Here is a 19,775-nt window from a genome sequence, read left to right as displayed (position 1 = left end):
TGGAAGGAAGATTTAATTGGTTAATTGTTTAGAAAATTACGTTAATTTGTAAATAATCACAATTTGCCCAAAGCAACGACTTCACATCATTTGTGTTGTTAATTTTTTAATTGAGAAACGAATATATAACAGACGATACTTTGCCCCCTTCATCAAACAAATCAACACCATATTTGAGACCACATTTTCAAACCTGATGTTATTTGCAGGGTTGTGATGAAGTGTTAAACTTCAGGAGCTTTGTTGCTTTTTATAGTCATAAATGTTTAATGCTGTAGAGGAATACTTCAGATTCGAAGTTTTCAGGCACTCTCATTGCTTCGTGCCTTTGAAGGAACATTTGATCTAAAACTCATAATAGTACACAAGTGACCTCAGTAAGAATAAATCTCTGCTGTATTTTATCCTTGATCTCAAATAAATACAACGTTTCAACCAAAAGTGTAGTTTGGCTTGTTTGTTAAAAGTGCAATTTACGTATTTTTCCCCTCCTGTCATCGCCCATCATGGATTTTCCTGTTCGTCGTCTTATTCTGGGTGAATGCGGCGCATCACATCACACAAAAACAATATCAACATGACTCCTCTCTGTTTTTCTAACATGTATTTTTCTGTGCTTTTAGTTTTCCCCCAAGTGACTGGAGCGCAGCTCTCTCAGCACAAACAATATTAACATGTAATTTTCTCTCTCTGTGTTTGTCTCTGTGCAGCTTGAGCACCGCTGCTGTCTGTGATGCCCTCCCATGACGCCCAGGTCGGTAGCTGACACTGCCAGTGAGCGGGAGACGCCACTGCACAACCGGTCGTGGGCCACCGCCGTCAGCCGGTTCTTGCCCTCCCTCTCGCACGCTGGAGACTCCACCTCCACCCACCTACCAGTATCCACAACCATCAGCTCCGACCCACCCAAGTAAAGTCCCCTCAAACACCGACACGCTGACATCCTCGGCCAGCACCAGCAGCAGCAGCAGCAGCCAAAAACCACAGTATCTTCAACGCAATCAGCAACACCAGCACCACCATTATCACCACCACCAGCAGCAGCCATCATGTCCAGTCGTAGGAAGTCCTCCACCCCTTGCATGGTCCGGGTAATCAGTGACCTGCCTGAAGAGCAAGATGACCCTGAGGAAGTTATGGACATGGAAATATTGGCGGACAATGACGTGACAGAAAAAGAATCAGAATCATCTGAATCTGCAGAAAAAAGTCAAGACCTCCAGCAGGAGAAACCAGAGAATCCAGACCAGCAGACGTTTCTGAAACCAGTGGAAAACCAGAATCCTGAGCCATCAGAACAAGAGGAGCAGTCGGGTAAGAAAGACCAACCCTCTGTCATTGAAGATGTAGAAGCCAGAGAGAAGGACAGGGAAGGGATTGAATCTGACCTGGCGTCCCAAAAAAAGCAGCCCAGAGGCTACGAGTGCAAATACTGCCCGTTTTCGACACAGAACCTGAATGACTTCAAAGAACACGTGGACTCCAGCCACCCGAACGTCATTCTCAACCCGTTGTACTTATGTGCTGTGTGCAACTTCAACACCAAGAAGTTTGACTCGCTCACAGAGCACAATGAGAGCCAGCACCCGGGCGAGACGAACTTCAAGTTCAAGAGGATAAAAATGAACAATCAGACTATCTTAGAGCAGACAATCGAAGGCAAGGACAATTCAGTTGAATGTGAAGTAACAACTGAACGGGGTGAAAGCAACAGCAGTTCTGTGTTTCCACCTTGCATATCCACCACGGTGAAAACCCTGGAAAACATCCAGTCACTCTATCAAGGGAGCGAACTGAAAAGCCAGCTGGACGGCCTGATCCAGAAGGATCAAATCACAGCAGTGAACATCAACGGAACAGTCATCATCCCTGAACCCACCATCCTCCAAGGGCTCTCCCATGTCACCCCGATGCTCCAGCGCCCGCCCAACTTTAACTCTGTACCAAAAATAGCTGTTCCCTTGAACACCACCAAATATAACCCTTCTTTAGATGACAACTTGACGTTGATCACCTCCTTTAACAAGTTCCCTTACCCGACACATGCAGAGCTGTCGTGGCTGACGGCTGCCTCCAAGCACCCGGAGGAACAGATCAAAGTCTGGTTCACCACCCAGCGGCTGAAGCAAGGCATAACCTGGTCCCCAGAGGAGGTGGAAGAAGCCAGGAAAAAGATGTTCAATGGCTCCATCCCTCCTGCCCATCACACGTTCACCATCCTGCCTACAAGCCCAATCTCTCAGCCATCTGCCAAATCCTCCCAGCAGCCTTTTGTCCACACTACAGTCAGGCATCGGACAATCACGTCCAATGGGTTAAGTGTAGCCACCACCGCAAACTCTCCTGCTGGAGTTGGCTCCAGTGTTTCCCTTAAACGAACACACCTGACAACAGTGTTTGGTCCAGAGTCTAAGCGGCCCATCATGGCAGTTGCCCCCCATTCTGGTGACCCTAAAGATAAAATCCTCATGGCGCCTCCTCCACCCCCTCCTCCCCAGAAAGACCGTCTCCCAATGGCTCCACCTCCTGTTCCCATGGACATGAAGAGATCTGTAGCAGTTCCTCTGGTCACCACAGAGATGAAGAGGTCATCCGCTACTGTGCCTTTAATGCCACCGCCGTCATCATCACCATCCTCATCCTCCAAAGGGAAGATTCTCCCATTGTTAGGAAACCCCAAAACAAAGCCGGTGGTGTCCCTGCCCTCCATAGTCTTTCCAGAGTCTTTAACGAGGCCAATGATAGCTCCCCCGCCCATCTTTGCGCCGTCATTTAAAAACTCATTACTTTTTCCTCTTACTCCCCCCATCACTTCCAAAGAAAAGCACCTGAATACCCACGCTATGCCAGCTGGCGATTTGAAGCTGCCAAATTCTCCTCCGCTCAATACCCCACAGATAAGGAGGCCAACCATTATCCAGTCCATTCGAGCTCCGGCCAAAGCCCCGTCCCAGATTCCAGGGTTTCCCTTGGACAGCAAGAAGCTAAAAGAGCAGCAAGGCGTGGAGCCGAAAGCAAGCTACCCCAGAGGAGACAAGGTACTCACTCCTCTGGCAGAGGCCAACGGGACATCTCGCACAGACGGCAAATGGCCCCATGATCAAACCTCCGTTGCTCAAAACAATGGAGTTCTACATTTGGATGGCGGTGACCTGACAGCAGCGCCGAAACTAGACTTTCAGCAGAAGTCCTCGGTGCTAACCCAGTTCCCATTGCTGGAGAGGATGAAAGGAAAGACAGCTGAACAGTTAAAGATTTTAGAGGAAAACTTCTTGAGGAACAGCTTTCCCACACAAAGCGATGTGGACAATCTGGCGGGCACCACCCGCTTATCTCCCCAGGAAATCGACAGCTGGTTTGTGGAGCGCCGTGCACTACGCGACAACCTGGAACAAGCCCTTCTCAACTCCATGGGCACTAAGAGAGTGGGCATTGGTGGCATCAACGCCATCTCCAAGAAACGACATCAGCAACAACAGCAACACCAAACTCTACAGATGAATGGGATTCACAAGCCAAGCACCGGCGTGGGCCACCTTAAGGGCCCTCTTCCACCCTCGCACACCTTGCCCATCATTGCTCCCGGCACCATTGCCCCCTCCATCCCCAACCCAAATTCCTGCTCAGTGCCTCCAGACAGCCGATCCCTGGCACTCCTCAAGGACGATTTTGCTCAAACGCGGTGGCCTTCCCCTGAGGAGTTTAGCCAACTGGAGGGTCGGACAGGACTGGCTCGTGCCGAACTCGCTCGCTGGTTCAATGATAGCCGGCTTCAGAGCGGCAGCATGGAACTGTCAGAACTTTTTCACAACAATGGAGTGAATGGAGGGCAGGGACCGCCCGTGTGCTCTCCTGAAAACGCTCCACCCAGCATCATCCGGCACTGTCAGGAAGGAGCCCTAACAAACAACAACAGCAGCAGTAAAGTGTTGGAGGTTGAGTTGGGCTGGCTAATGGAGCAGCGCGCCAACAGCCTCAACAGTCAACACCACGATGAGCTCCAAGACCGGTTTGCTGGCAGGTACGGTAGTCATTCATAGCTTTTAATTCATATTGAACATTTTACTGCATGTATTTTGTTTCCTGTTCAAAGTGGTCTTTCAGTGGATGTTTTAAATTTGTTCTTCCACTGTTGATTCACATTTGATCCATTAAGAGGAGGACTTTATTTGCCATGGCACCCCGAGCCACCCAGCTACCAGTATGACATGAATATTAAGTTGAAAATAATAAACTCCCTTCCCAGCTAACAAATAAAAACCAAAAGGTGCTCTGCCGGTTTGCAGATAAATATTTAACTTAAAAATGAATACAACTAAACACCTAATATGTTCAATCTATTTCTTTAATTTAGGCAGAATTAAAGCTCATATTTAAGGTGTACAAGGCCAAACAAACAAAACAAAAAGAGGCATTTTAATGGGACGTGTTGGCCTGCTGTTGATGTGGGGAGATGCCGCAGATTTGACTTCACAGTTGGTTTCTTGTCTTGTTGTTGTTGAGAGAGTCAGATCATACATAAATGATACTACCAAAGTGAATGTGCTATCTAACAATGATTGTAATGACAGATATTTGTCTTCCACAAGCAGCTGAAATGTGTTCAATAAGCCGACACAGCATTTGGTGCAACCCAACCTTGACTTCACAACATCTTATATGTATACTAGGTCATAAAAGATGAGTCATTGTCACAGATTAAACTACCCAGCAGTACTTAAAGTAGTTTTGACAGATGGTACATTTTACACATTGTTGAATCATTAATTTAATCCCTGATAATTAGTACTTTTATTTGGATGCATTACAGAGTAACCACACCATTTAAATCATGTTTATTCTGTCTTCTGGCCTTCAGCTCCACCCTCTCTCAACATAGCATGCAGTACACACCACTTCACAACACCACACCGCACTGTGAGCGCTACGCCAGCGCAACGTTAACGTTTTAGTTCATTTTTGGTCAGGTTATCTTGAACATTTCAGTGAATAGGGTCATTTCGTCTAACGTATTTCTCACAGTTTTATGTCTTCATTATCTGATTGTTGTGGTTCAGTCAGTGGAGAGAAGGTCCACAGGAATCCACAGGAGTCTTCTGTTGAAAGGTTTATTGAAGCTTGGCCAAGGAGAATGGAGGATTTATCAATACATTTGTCATGACATGATCTGTATGTGCCACAACCAAGAAAATATGTTTACCGTTAATGGTCCGACATTGTGATCCGACTTTAACTTTCTGTACCTATTTGTTGTGCCGAGGGAATGAGACTGCTCTATAGTTAGCTCGTCATCGTCTCATCTTGGAGAAAAAGGTTGTTAACGAGCATCTTTTGGTCGTAGCTTTCATTAAGGAAATTAACACTAATTGGTACATTTACTTAAAGAAAATGAATCAAATGAACGCAGTGTAGCGTCTGGCTGTAATACATATTTACAAAATCTCTCGCACCTTCTATAATTCAGCTTTTTCTCCATCATCATCATCATCTCCCCTTTCAAGTCCAAAATCACAAAATTACCTCAGGTGACCCTCGCCAACATGGATTTTAGCTGCAGTGGCAGTTTTCAGTATCGCTTTCGACCTACTGACACCTTCTGTGGTGACCTGTGCGTCCAAAATAAATTTCTGCTTCCCCTCGAGGGCTTTGTGTTGCTGTTTTCCAGTTGCCACATTAACATTGTTTTCAGAACATTAACCTACAAATCTACCAGACTTTATTTAGTCTGCCTTCCTTTCCAGGAGCTTGGGACACCTTTGGCCAAATAACAGAGCCATTACATCAACCAATATCTCCACAATAATTTGGGCAAGAGTTTTATTCTTCCCACGAGAAGCTCTGTGTTCAGTCTTTGAAAAGCACCACAGTATGAACCTGCACTGACGGCACAGTGTTGGTTTTATAAACACAACAAAGATGCAAATGTGTCGAACAGACTCATTTTTTTCTTAAAGCTGCTGAAGACGACTGTCAGCAGGCGTCACATTAGAAGGTTTCACCTCACTTGACAGTTAAAAATGATCTTTTTAATTTCATGACAGAAAATTTGATTATTTTTGGCATAAATTGAAGCCGTGACATGAAGTTTGTCCCAGTTTTCATCAGCGTCTGACACAGTGTCGTCATCTGTCGGCTCCTTCTCAGCCTGTTGAGCTGATTTTTACGATCTCGGAGTTCAAATTACACGACGAGAACGTCCTCCTTCAGGATGAGGTTATTTGGATTATTAGTTTCTCCTCATTAAAATTTTTAAAAAATGTCCCTCTCATGACCTACTTCTGTTAAAACTGATTGTGAGCAATCGCCTCCGAAAAATGATTGACAGCTCGAAAAACAAAAATCTTAATAAAACAGATTTTAGAAATAATTTCAGCTGATATTTGTATCAATCAGTCAATCAAACTTTATTTGTACACCTTTCAGTTTGTTGCTGATTGACAAGCTGATCATTTGACAGAATAAGTGTAGATCATAACGGAGAGAAAAAAAAGATTTAAAATACATAAAATAAAATAACGATAAATTTACATAAAAGGTTGTTTGGAAACTAGATTAAAAAAATAAGACAAAATAAGTAACAAATAATAATAATCAAATTAAATTGTTGCCACATTTGTTTCACCTTAACTTCATGTTTACTCATTTTGTCAGAGAGAAATGTAACTGAAAGATTTCCACGTTTATCTTAAAATAAAAATAATTCAGGTAAAATGAGAGAATTGTAAAAGTAAGAACATTTTATTAAAACTGTTTCATATGACACAAGTAAAAATGTCTTTAAATTTTTGCAGACATCATTATGTGTAATTCACATATACAGAAATTTTACAGAAACACAGTCCCTACAAAACTGTACATGTAGCGTAAACATAAAAACACAAAAAATAAAAAGACATAATAATAAAAATAATTAAAGTAATACAGACAAAACCGAGGAAGCACATTCCAGAACAGTTACATATTCTCGGTGCTACATAATCAAGAAATGACGTCCATGTATGATTAAAAAAAAACAATTATTCCTCTGGACCAGCATGTCAAATATTCCACGTGTGAAACGTTGAATATCCCCTGATGCCAGTCTGAGACTGATGGTGTAGCATTCAAACATTCAACAGTTTCTGACTTCTCCTTTTATTTGTGGCTTTCTGGGTCCAAATCTCCAAACTCTTTATTAAAAACCAAACAGAAACACATGGGTCCACACAGTGTGTATAAAGCTACCGACCTCCTGATTACACACTGATACACAGAGCTTCTTTAATCTTTAAAAAATGGCTTCAGTTGTTGCGCTTGAGTTGAACCCAAATTAAAATGAAAATAAAACTCATGGTGGTCCGTGAACGCAGTTCTTTACATTCATTGAAACATGTCGAACAAACACGCTGACCTTCTTTTTAAAAATACATGTGTGTTTGTGCCAGAAGAGCAGGTCGATACAAAGAAATATATTTCCTATTCATAACATTCATAATGATGAAAAAAAAGCTTTAAACACCAGCATGTTTTCATAGATCACCAGTTATGATTCAGTGATTGATTATTGGTTACAGACACATTACAGACACCATTTATAAAAACTAGAACTGCTGCAATCCAAGGCTTAGCTGGGATTCAAACTAACGTGTTAAAACCAAGTCACGACCTCTGTGGCTGTGAAGTGAAGCCAGTGCAGAAGTACCAAATCCTGCAGTTCCTCTAACGTCCACTTGAGGCTGGCTCCAGAAGTGACTCAGTCTCCGTAAGTCCCCATGTCCAAATGTCCAACTTCACAGCAGAACGTTAGCTTAGCTTCATGCTGGTCCTCCTGACTGCTTCTATGCATCAAACAAACTTCGTCCGTCCATCTGACTGTCCCTGTCCTCAACAGACTGAGGCAGCAGAACGTGGTGGAGTTGAAGAACGGCGGACAGAACGGCGGAGTGGTGGGAGGAGCACGGGAGGTGTTCGGGAGCTGGCTGCAGGACGGACACTCGAGGAGAGGACGGGAGCTGCTCCTGGACAGAGAGAGGAAGATGGCGGAGGACACATCTGGGAGGCTGACTGGATAAACGGTGAGACATGCTCAATGCTCACGTCGGTACGTCCTTTGAAGGAATGCGTGATGAATTCACAGAGCACACACAGCTCTCTCTGAAAAGGTTCATTGATGTCAAACATAACATATTTTTACACGTTAAAAGGGCACTGACTTTTAATTAGACCCACTGCATTCACTATCAATGCAATTATTAATTATTTCTTATTTAAATGATTAATTGCTTTATTCTATAAAATGTCAAAAATGACAAACGGCCTCCTTTCAGGCAATTAAGTGATGCATGAATTACATTTTTCAGTCACTGATTTAAACGATAAGTCTGCAGTGAAAGAAGAAGCACAGTATGAAGTATGAAAGGTCCCGTTAAAATAAGAAAGGCACATGACACAACGTTACGTCCTGTTGTTGGCTCGTTACTGTCGGCTGGCGTTTAGATACATGCAGCGTCCTGGTTATCCTGAGCTGATGTGTGCTGATGTTATCGCTAATAAGTGGATATGTTACGTTAACGTAAACGTAACATAAAGACACCTGTGGGTCGTTAGGACACCTGTGGGTCGTTAGGTCACCTGTGGGTCGTTAAGGACACCTGTGGGTCGTTAAGTCACCTGTGGGTCGTTAGGACACCTGTGGGTCGTTAGGTCACCTGTGGGTCGTTAGGACACCTGTAGGTCGTTAAGGACACCTGTGGGTCGTTAGGTCACCTGTGGGTCGTTAAGGTCACCTGTGGGTCGTTAGGACACCTGTGGGTCGTTGTCTCACCCCTCCCTCTTGTGAGTCGTTCAGGTCACATGTCGTGGATGGTTGTTGAGGCGGAGCAGCCGGAGGACATCAGAGGGAAAACCAGAAAACATTTCCTCCATAAAATATGATCCAGTTTCACCAGAATCAGTGAAATAGTTGCTGCTGTGTGACTGTTCTCGTCTTTCTGTTTGAGCATGAAAAGCTCTCCGCCTGTTGACTGACTGTGTGGCTGCAGGTTTGTGAAGTGATTTAACTCGGCGAGGCCCTGACAGTCGCCAGCGTCTCCCCTCCACCCTCCCAGTCTGTTAATGTGGAAGCCAACACCTCCATCCCAGGCAACAAACAAAACTACGCCAGCCAGTCACCGTCTGTGTGTGTAGCTGTGTGAGTTTTGGCTACAACTGCTCGGCAACAAACACTAACTTCAGGAAAATTTAGGGAAAAGAAAAAAACATTATTGGAGGCCTAAAATAGCAGCAGCAGCGGCCCCCTGGTGTGGTAAAGTTTGATAGATAAAAGCCTCCGCCTGGGGCAAAGTGTGACGACAGAGTCTGCTGCTTTTTCCCTCGGCTGTCTGTTCTGACAGAAGATTGAAAGTTTCAATGTTTCCATGCTGTTTATCAAAACGGGATCTGTTCAAATGATTTCCTCAAGACAAACAAGCGTAAACAAGGTGAGAGACTCAACTTCTGACATCGCGCCGCTTGAAAGATCGTCACTACTTTTTTTTAGACGTCTTCAAAATCAACACTTGACAGCTAAAATCAATAATCGATCGGCAGAATTTTGAATAACCGACATCAACTGCGGATTTTCAAAATAAAAATCTTCCTGTCAGCGATGTTTGATGATGCTTTTGATGCTTTTTTTCCTGCTTCAATCTGACATCTGGACACTTTGAGTGAAGTTCAACTCAAAAATACTTTAAAAACATGTGAAATAGAAAATATAAAATAAGCAAAAACATAAATGCAAAAGTTAAAGATAATCTTAAAGAGAGATTTCTTTCCAAACACATCAAACATGTTGTAAATTAGTTGCTGAAAACACGTGAAAAGACTTTGAATGATATATCACTGAAATGTGGAGTTAGAGGTTCAAACTGTTTTCAGGATTTTTGTGGGCGGTCCTTAAAGGGCGGCTCGATGACACGCTGAGGCCACCCTGAGCAGAGAGACAGAGATGAATTCATCTCAGCTCAGAGTGTTTCAAAGTCAGTCGTGTCATTTTCTGAACTCGTCTGACACATTTCAGTCGCTTCAAAAATGAGAATATAGAAAATAGAGAATCCGGTGGATTTTCAAAATAAAACACCCCGTGCAAACTGCAGGTCATAAAAACAGACACAGGAGAAACAAATGAAGTACGTAGCATATTTCCACATGTAGAAGCATGTTTAGAAGAACATGAACCAGGAAAATTACCAAATCTGAGCAAGTCAACAAAGTCTGGAGGGAGAAACGCCGCTGAAACGCTCCCGGTGGGTTTCGGGGTTACGTCGTCCAGTCCTTATACCGTTTCACTTCTCGTTATCTGAGCAGTGGTCCTCATACAAATACTCTAAAAACAACAGAACAACAGGAGGCTGCTGCTGCTGCTGCTGCTCTCATGAACTCCTCCACTCTCCACCTCTCTGCTCCAACCCACACATCCCACCGAACACTGAACACAACATCAGCACGGTGCAGTCTGCACATTCGGAACAGAAACTAAAAGAATCCTGTTTCATTAGACTGAAGTTGTTTTGTGCTTCAGTTTGTGAGCAGGAGGATAAATGAACATGAGCTGCTATCTAAACTCTGGCACTTTGTGACTGTGGCCTCGCGCTCGTCTGCTCTGCCAGGCGCTCGGTTCAGGTGCCAGTTCATCGTCGGAGGCCGAGCGACGCTCTCCAAATCAGTTTGGCTCGCACATTTACCGACTGTGGCAGGTGAGCGCTGGAATCCACAGAACACTGCTGATGGAAAAACAGTGAAGATTCAATATGTGCTGAGACATAATGTGACCAGAATCACCAAGTATGAGGACGACGTCTTTCCCATGCTCTCCACCAAATATGGTCTCTGTGACATCCCCGCAGACTGTCTAAAACCTGGACGTAGTCTTTATGACGTCCCCGCAGACTGTCTAAAACCTGGACGTAATCTCTGTGACGTCCCCGCAGACTGTCTAAAACCTGGACGTAGTCTCCGATTCATGGCTGCAGAGCTCTCACTTGTTGTCCCCCATTAGTCACAGGTCCAGGTCAACAAAGGTCGACGTTACTCTAAAGACGTTAAATCGAGTTTATTTTGAAAAAATGAAGTGAAATCCGATCAGCTGTCATCCTGTGACCTCTTGACTGTAATCCACTGCCTTCATATTAAATCTGTCGTCCTGTGATCATGAGGAAATCTTCCAGCTGTAAACTGAAGAGTTGTAAAACGCTTTCTTTATTTCAAACACTGTGAACTATTCCTTTTATCTTGGTGCTCACCTCTGCTGAACCAGACACTCGCCTCCGGTATCAGACGGGCCGGGTTTTGTCCTGCTGAACACTGACTCCGAACATAAAGACGTGACAGTCAGCTTACCTGATTTCAGCTCCTGCAGCTCCGGTGTCGTGCAGCCGGGAGAATAAATCAAACATCAGGTCTCCTCCGGAGCTCGCAGAGGGAAGAAAATGTGAGAGACGCTGAATGAAGTTTTTGTTTAGATGTGATTAAATGAAAGTTTTTTTTTGTGTGTTCCTGCCACGCTAACCTCGCCGTTCATTCCTCCAACGACTCTGTTCACCTCCGTATTTATCCGCCTGTATTTCAAAAAAACACAAAATCAGTTTTGTGCTTGTGTACTTTGACCCTTTGTGTACTAAAAAACATGAATATTTGGTTATTAAATCTTTATTTTTATTTAGTGATTCTCCAGCCATCACATCTGCACACAGCTGCTTTGGGTTTTTTAACATTGGGTGAAAGAAAAATGTATAAATGATTTCTATCAAAGGAGATAGCGTCAGTATGATGTTTCTAAATTCACTGATTTTTTATGAGATGTGAACAGAATGATATCTAAATGAATATACCCGGAGCCCAAAGTTACATAGTGTGAGAACAGACGTACGAATGACAGAGACACCGTTCACCTGATCACAGGTCAGTGTGGGTCAAAGTTCCGTCATGTTGAGGTTTGAAGCTCTGAGTTGTTTTGTTTGAATAAAGTTTCATTTTTTGCTGCAGGTTCTGGCTCTGCAGAGACGAAGATTAAAACCTTTAGAACAGGGGTCCCCAAACTTGTTTTGGTGCGGGCCACATCAACTTGTCTTTCTGTGATGGGGGGCCGGGGTCAGTCTATAACTGCAATGATATCAGTCCCACCAGGATTTCGCGGGCCTTTTTTTGAAATAGTTGCGGCCAAAAATCCCTGATGTTGCATGAGGTTTTCAAAAAAATTGCAGTGAAAGTTGCTTTTTACATTTTTGTTGCGGGAGGAAGTGAAAGTTGCGATAAATTGCGATTCGACAGTCGCGGAGAGGGCGCAGCAAGCACTAAGTCCATGGCCTGGGGAGGGGCGAGGTCTGGGCAGGAGAGCGCTATGAACTCGCGGCCGGAGCCGTGACCCACCTTTGCCTCCGAGCCTTTCCAAGCCGACCCAGAGCCGGTCGCGGTGCACCGAAATGCGCCCGCGGAGGCCAGCCAGCGCCGGGGAGAGGTCCCACGAGGGGATCCTCCCGCACCGTGCAACCGTCCCTGACCCGCCGAGTTGAATCCCCCGGGCAGACTGCGCGGAAGTTGATCACGAGCAAAGTCACGTCGGAATATACCATTGTGTGAGGGGATGAAATAGTTTGTAAATATGGTAGATTTTAATTAGAATGCCAAGCTTAATCATTACGTGAGGATATTTTATAATAGGAAAATGCAATTTTAAAAAATAGGCCATGTTTAGAGGGATTGTTTGGGATCGTTAAGTGGGCCACTCCAATTGTTTAGGATGTGGCCCGCGGGCTGTAGTTTGGAGACCCCTGCTTTAGAATAATTCAAATGCACAGTGTCGCCCGGCTTTAAACGGACTGTGTTCTGGGGGTTGGTTTCGGTTTGAGGTCAGAGGTCACAGCAGCAAGATGTTCCTAATAAAGACGATGAAGAGCATCGCTCAGATTATATTAGGGAGCGATTGATGTAGAAAAATAAAGTCCTGCAGTGCAGCTGATGCGGTACAATGTGTGTGTGTTAATGGTTTGTGTGTACCATCCATTGTCCTGTCTCACTAATCACAGCAGCTCGGGGCTTCATTTAATCAGCAGAGCGCGGCACAGCGTCCCATAATAACTTATCAACAGTCGTAGCTTATAGATGAAGGCTTAATTGCCAAAATGCTGCAGTGCTGCTCCCCCTCCCTGTCAGCGTTACTATGTAAAACACAGAGGCAGCGTTACCTGTTTCCAGGTCAGCGTGCTCTTCAAATAAAAATCTGAATGATTGGTTTTAATTTTTGTTTCATCAGTGTTAAAAAAAAAAGCTGAAAAATATTTGATTTGCAGCCAGAAACATTTCCGTGTTTCATCAAACCTCTGCAGTGACGTATAGCTCCTCCACATCATTCATATTTAATACTTTTATTAAAACAAAGGTCTTTTTATCTTTAGATTTTGCATCAAAACACACACAGTGACGTATTTTTCACTTCATTTCAAACTGTGCTGTAACAAGACGAAGCTCTTTCACACATAATTAAAACATCTTGATAAAAAAGTGTCAAAAACACGAATGAACCTTAAATTTAAATTTATTAGGAACGTGTTAATGTGTTGATATAACTCCAGATATTATCACGTATGTGCAAAGAAGTTGTTTGTCTTGAGTTGTATTTTCGACGGCTCCAAACTTGGACATTGGTCATTCCTTCATATTTTATTTCTCCTGATGAGTTATTTTCATTTGTTGGTTTTGCAACATTCTGACATTTCTCCACTGATTTAATACACCAGACTTCTTCTGTTTATCTCAGGTGGACGGATGAATGTATGACCGCTTAGGGCTTCTGTAGATTTGATGCAAAATTACATTAGTGTTTTATTGGGTGTTAAACTGAACGTCTGGACTGACAGAACAGAACATGGCTCCACTCACGAGTCTGTTTTTCTTGTTCGGTCGACGTCGGCTTCTGAAACGTTTCATTGCTGCATTTTGTGGTTTCAGGCCCGTATCATCTTCTCGTGTATTCTGCTGTTTGTGTGTGTGTGTGTGTGTGTGTGTGTGTGTGTGTGTGTGTGAGGGTAATGAAACTCACCCTCTGTTGGCCATATTGGACCGTCAGCTGTTGTGTAACAGTATCTGATAGTACAGCTGTTCACAGCTCGTCCAGCTCGAACAGAAATGGTTCATTTTTCTCTTCGATGTGGAGCCGATGGAGCCGAGGAAGTGTTGTTTGAAGTCTTCTTTAATGTAGATGAACGTGATTGGTCAGATCAGGCGACGTCACAGTTTGTGAATGCGTTTGACAGCGTGGGAAACCAGCGTGACCGAGACAGAAGTGAAGGAAAGCAGAACACGAGATAGAGATGTTCCTCGTTGGACTTTAGCCAAACCTTCACGGTAACGTGACACAAGACACTTCCTTTAAAGCTTTCCAGCAACTGAAAGGCAGAAAATCTCCTTTATCTGGCCGGCTTTTAATTTGAAACATCTGCAGGAAGCAGGAAGGAATCAGTCGTGAATGAAAAATGTATTTCTATTAGAGAGAGCTGCAGATTCGTGACTGTAAGGTCTTCTACACATTGATCCGATGACACAAACACAGCATGACAGTGATGCTCTGTAACTGCTGGAGGTCCAGTATTGACTCTCTTTTAGCTCCGTTTTTGGTCTCCACCAACTCCTGAGGGAAAACTCTGTTCACCAGCGTGACTATAACTGTGTCTGCTGTTCAGGTTCAGGAGCTCTTTGGAGCCAAAACAGAGAGTTCCCAGTTTTGCTGATTTTTAATGAATTTCAAGTATCTCGGCAAAAGAAAATGTTTCCATCGTCTACTGTTACCGTCATGTGAATATTAATGACTGGTTCACGAGATAAACAGAAGGTGGAGCCGCTTCTCAAGTCAGAAAACCAGAAGAAGAGGACGCAACAAGATGACGCCGATGCCAATTTCAGAGATGCAGGACAGGCAACGTGGTGATCGCCAAACCCAAAGGTACACGCAGAAACCTGTGAGTACGTTTGGTGTGTTTCCACCGCGGGGACGAGGACATCATTGATCCTCAGAAGTTCCTACTTGTACATGACATTTCTGATTGGTCGAGTCCAACATTTTAGTCAGCTGCAGCTCACAGTGTGACAGTCGTCGCACTGACGTAGGTCAGTGGACTAAATTCAAAATGTTCACGTGTCTTTAGACCTGCGGTGGAAACGGTGATTTAACGATGAGCTGGAGGAAACTTCAAGTTCCTTGAAAAACAGTTTCAAGACTAAAAGTGAAAGTGAAAGCTTCTTGTTTGGTGTTCATCAGATTAAAACAGCTTCTCACTAAAATCTGATCACACACGTTTCTAAACAAAGAGTGTGTGTTTAATCACTCCCGCACAAAACACAACTTTAACACACTTCCCCTCTTTCTTTTTTTTTTTTGCGTGGATTAGGAGAGAGAGCGCCGGCCGGTCAGGTCCCGTTATTTCGCAACGTGTCCCAGTTCCCAGCAGCACCGGGCGGCCGGGAACACCGGCTCCTGGCACAGTGATTGCTTTTTAATCCCCGTCTCTTTATTTATTTATTTATTTATTTGTTTCAGCTTTTTGCTGGGAATGATCTGAGCTGAGAAACGTTTGACACTTTGTAATGCGTCCTCTCTCTTTTCTGTCTGTTTCAGGCGCGGATACAATTTGCAGCCGCCGCCGCCGCCGCCGCCACTCGTCGCTGCTGCTGGAAACATACAAGAGGAAAGAAAACAAGGTGGAAGAAGAACGGAGCAACAAAAGAAGAGTTTTTTTTTTTAATTATCAGATTTTTTTTTTTCTTCATTTACTGATTTTTATCTCTTGATTGTCGCATCCCAGATCACGCACAACGCCCTCCTCCGTCACCTGACACCGACCCCCTCCTGTCCACAAAAAGACGAGTTTGAATGAGACGCTCTGCTCTGATTTATTTTTTTTTTGGCGTAAACGCAAATTAAAATCAGACGAGTGAGAGGAGAAGTTCAGGGTCACGATCTGTGAAGATAATTGAAATTGCCCTCCTCGTACAGTGAGTCTCAAATCGCTCAAATGCTTTCTTTTCATTTCTCACAGTGATGTGAGTTTTAATAGTGTTTCAATACAAACCGGGAGCAGATCTCTGTCTGATGTAAGCGGAGACGAACATTAGAAGACTCTCAACAATTAGTTTGTTCGTCCTTCCCCTTTAACAACCGTCCCTTACGATGAGTGTGATTGGTTGCCGTGCCCCAGTTTCATGTAACATATCAGTTCATCGTCGTTCTCCTGTCAGACAAATCAAAACGAAGCAGAACCAAAGAGATCATCTTTCTTCTTCCATGTCAAAAACCTGGTGCCTACATTGCCCACAATGCAACGCGAGCCTGTTCGGGTGTGTTGTTAGTAGTGTAGCGTTGATGTCTTCTTAAACTCGGGGTCTTCAGCAGCCGACACTGACTCGAGTGACATCACTCGAGGACATCGAGCTCTCTCTCTCTCTCTGTGGAGACGCTAAACGATTTGTTCAGACTGCAGACAAATCAGATTTGTTCCCTAAATCAGATCAGACCGTCCTCACCGGTACTTGGAAGCGATCAGATTGGATTTGGGCCGTTCAGACATCGACCAGTAACTGCACACGACAGTGGAAGCAGCTTTGCCTCGCCTCAAAGTGCCGGCGGACTTTTTATCCCAGTGTCTGTCCACAGACTGTTTGTCTCAGCTCTGATTGGACGTTGAGGCGGGCTGAATGAAGCCACCTGTAACGATTCTGCAGGGAAATTAGCTACAGAGACCAAAACTGTTTTTTGTACCAGGCTGTAAACATGGGGACTTATGGAGACTGACTCACTTCTGGAGCCAGACTCAAGTGGACGTTAGAGGAACTGCAGAGGTTGCTGCTTGGTCCAGACTGAGAAACATCATTAAGCCCCATCAAAATCTAAAATAAACCACATTCATCCAGATTTGAGCTGCAGTCTGAACAAAGTCTTTGAAATCATATGCAGTCGCTGCGACGACCTGGAAACTGATGGTGCCATTTGAAATTTATGCAAAACAATCCCAACACCTCGTCAGCAGAGCGAACTTTTCAAAAAATGGACTTGAAGTCCTAAAAGAAATCTGTCAGTGATTTCTTAAAGTTCCTGAAGTCCTGAGGCTGAAGGCTTCCTCTGCGGACTCGCGCTCCTCTTCATTTCTGTTGCATTGTGGGACGATTGTGTCCTTGAACGAATCAAAACTGAGCAATTTTTGCACGCCGGCATTTTAAATTGACTTCTTTTTGTTATTTTTCTAATGTGAAATAATCAAGAATTAATAATCAAAAAATATGAAGCTGGGGCACAGAGTTGGTGAGTAATCGGTCACAGGGCAGGCTGCATGAATGCTTCATTTAATTAATTCCTCCGATGGAGCCGTCTTTCTAATCGCGCGTCTGTGCAGAGGTTAAACAGGTTCGAACTTTAAACTGCAGCCGAGGCTGAAATACTTTCAAATATTGAACATTTCGTACAGAAAGGCCTCGCTCACAGGAAGAAGGCTGCCGGCACCAAAGGGCAGAAATGTCACTTTTCCACGTAGTCTTCTTCTTCTGTGGTTCTTTAAAGGCACCAAATGGAGAATTAGCTCCACCAGCTGTTCATCTCCGTCATCCAGTCAACTCGTATAACGGCGGTGGATGGAAATCAGGGCAACATTTGCATTAAATTTGAATAGACACTTTAGACTTCGGAGTCCTGAGCTTCCTCCTGAGAGGTTTGATTTGTATGTTGAAGTCCAGATAACTTCCCTTTAAAGGGATCCAACATCCCCTTTAAGAGCGGGCTTTGATTGATGATCAAAAAGCAGGATGCTCGGTTCGGGTTTTTGTCAACATCCTGAACCTTAAAGGTCCAAAACATTTGTGAGCTTTCCCTTTAAGAGACGAAGACGGCGGCTCCGTAACGAGCACTTTAACTGTAAATTCCTGAAAACCCCTGAACTGCGTCCGTCTCGTGAGATACAGGAGGAGGACGGGTGTGGGGGGGATTAGCGGGTCGTGAACTCAAACCCGGACGGATGTTTGCGGCTGAGGTGATGTTGTGCGTGACCTGCGTTGCCGTGGAGACGGGAGGAAGAGGAGGAGGGTGAACCGGAGCACTGAATGTGTGCCTGCAGCAGCAGTCTGACTGTACACAGCAACCGACGGATGGACAGACAGACAGACAGACAGACAGACAGACAGACAGACAGACAGGGTGGATTTAAAACAAACAAACAAACAAACAAGAAAAAAAACAAACATCAACGCCGAGTGCCAAAGCTGGGATCTGCTGCATTCTCTCACTACACTTTAAAAAAAACACAAAAAAAGGGTTCTTCTTCTTCTTCTTCTTCTTCTTCTTCTTCTTCTTGTAAATAGGATCTATATGTTTGTTTGTTTGGTTTTTTTCGTTTGTTTTTTTTCCTGTATTGCTACGGATTTGTAAAATTTTGCGGAGAAAAAAAAGAAGAAAAAAATTTTGTTACATTTTTGTAAAATGGGAGCAACTCGTCCCCCCGAAACACCGAAAACACGTCTGTCTTTGTTTTTAGAGCCCTCTCTCTCTCGTCTTTTTTTTTTTTTTTTTGATGGACTTTTTAAAAAAAACGGTGCCAGCAGTGATATGTGTGTGTGTGTGTGTGTGTGTGTGTGTGTGTGTGTGTGCAACGTTTTTTGTTTTGTTTTTTTTTCTTTATTTCCCCCTCTCTCTCTCTCTCTCTCTCTCTCTCTCTCTCTCTCTCTCTCTCTTTCTGTTTTTGTACTGAACCACTACACACAAAAAAAAAAAAAAAAAAAAAAAAGACGGAGCAGTTGGCAATACTTCAGTCACTTCTTCTTCATCTCACCGGCACTGGACTTCCGCCCGCCACTTCCCTGCTGAGAGAGGAGGGAGGAGGGAGGAGGAGGTGGGGGAGGAGGGACGGGGATGGAGGAGGATGGAGGAGGATGGAGGAGGAAGAGGGGGGACTTCGCTTCACATCAAATCAGATTTTAAAAAACAAAAAAGCACCTTTGGACCTTTTTTTTTTCTTTCTTTTTTTTTTTACTGTGCTGAAGTGAAGTCAAGTGCTATTATTATATTATTATTATATTATTATTATTATTATTGTAGCCACTCTGTCTGGAACCCTTTTTTGAAGAAAAAGCAAAGGACAAAAAAAAACAACAAAAAAAAAAAAAAACAGAGACTTAAAAAAAAAAAAACTTAAAGCCAATCTGCACTTCTTGTTCCGACGAACATGCTTGTATGACCAAGTGACTGTCGTGGATCTTTTTGTTTTGAACCGATAAGGAACAAACATGAAAAAATAACAACTACAAAAAAAGCAGTTAAGAAACTGTCAAAGAAAAATGGTGGCAAAGCGCAGAAGGATTCAACGGTAACGATCACACACACAACAACAACAACAACACACTCGACAGTGAAAACCAACAATCCAGAATCATGCTGCCTGAATCATAACTTTAATCTCTTTTCTCTCCTCGCTCTTACTTTCCATCCTTTCTTTGTCTCTCTCTCCTTCTTCGTTGATTGTGTTTTTGTTTTCTCTCTCTCTCTTCTCTTTTTTCGTCCTGCACACCATCATACACACCTGTAATAAACAAAAACAACAAAAAAAAAAGATAAATAGCCTTTTATTCAATACATAACTACATGTTGGCTTGGTAGGCTTAGTTGAAACTAGTTCCATTCCGACAAAAAAGAATAATAGTAAAAACAAAATATGAGCTTCTTTATGTATTGCTTCTGCCGCTGTAGTGTCCTGGTCAGATTTAAAGATGATAAGACTACATAT

At 43.7% G+C, this 19,775-nt stretch overlaps 1 protein-coding gene across 2 annotated transcripts in view; it reads left to right on the top strand.

The window, feature by feature from the left end:
• LOC104934240 (zinc fingers and homeoboxes protein 2) overlaps nt 1-17,635 on the top strand; it is a 102,936-nt gene extending 85,301 nt beyond the window's left edge. For both annotated transcript variants that reach the window (XM_019277153.2, XM_019277154.2), the window contains 3 exons: nt 711-4,021; nt 7,871-8,054; nt 15,629-17,635. In XM_019277153.2, the coding sequence (XP_019132698.2) occupies nt 1,050-4,021; nt 7,871-8,051 (3,153 nt within the window). In that variant the 5' untranslated portion in view covers nt 711-1,049 and the 3' untranslated portion in view covers nt 8,052-8,054; nt 15,629-17,635. The remainder of the gene's footprint in view (nt 1-710; nt 4,022-7,870; nt 8,055-15,628) is intronic.
• Nucleotides 17,636-19,775: the final 2,140 nt, after the last annotated feature.

The sequence above is a fragment of the Larimichthys crocea genome, chromosome XIII, assembly GCF_000972845.2.
Source record: "Larimichthys crocea isolate SSNF chromosome XIII, L_crocea_2.0, whole genome shotgun sequence".
NCBI classification, from domain to species: Eukaryota; Metazoa; Chordata; class Actinopteri; family Sciaenidae; genus Larimichthys; species Larimichthys crocea.
The sequence above is the reverse complement of the archived record's forward strand: the minus strand, read 5'-3'. Positions and strand labels throughout refer to the sequence as shown.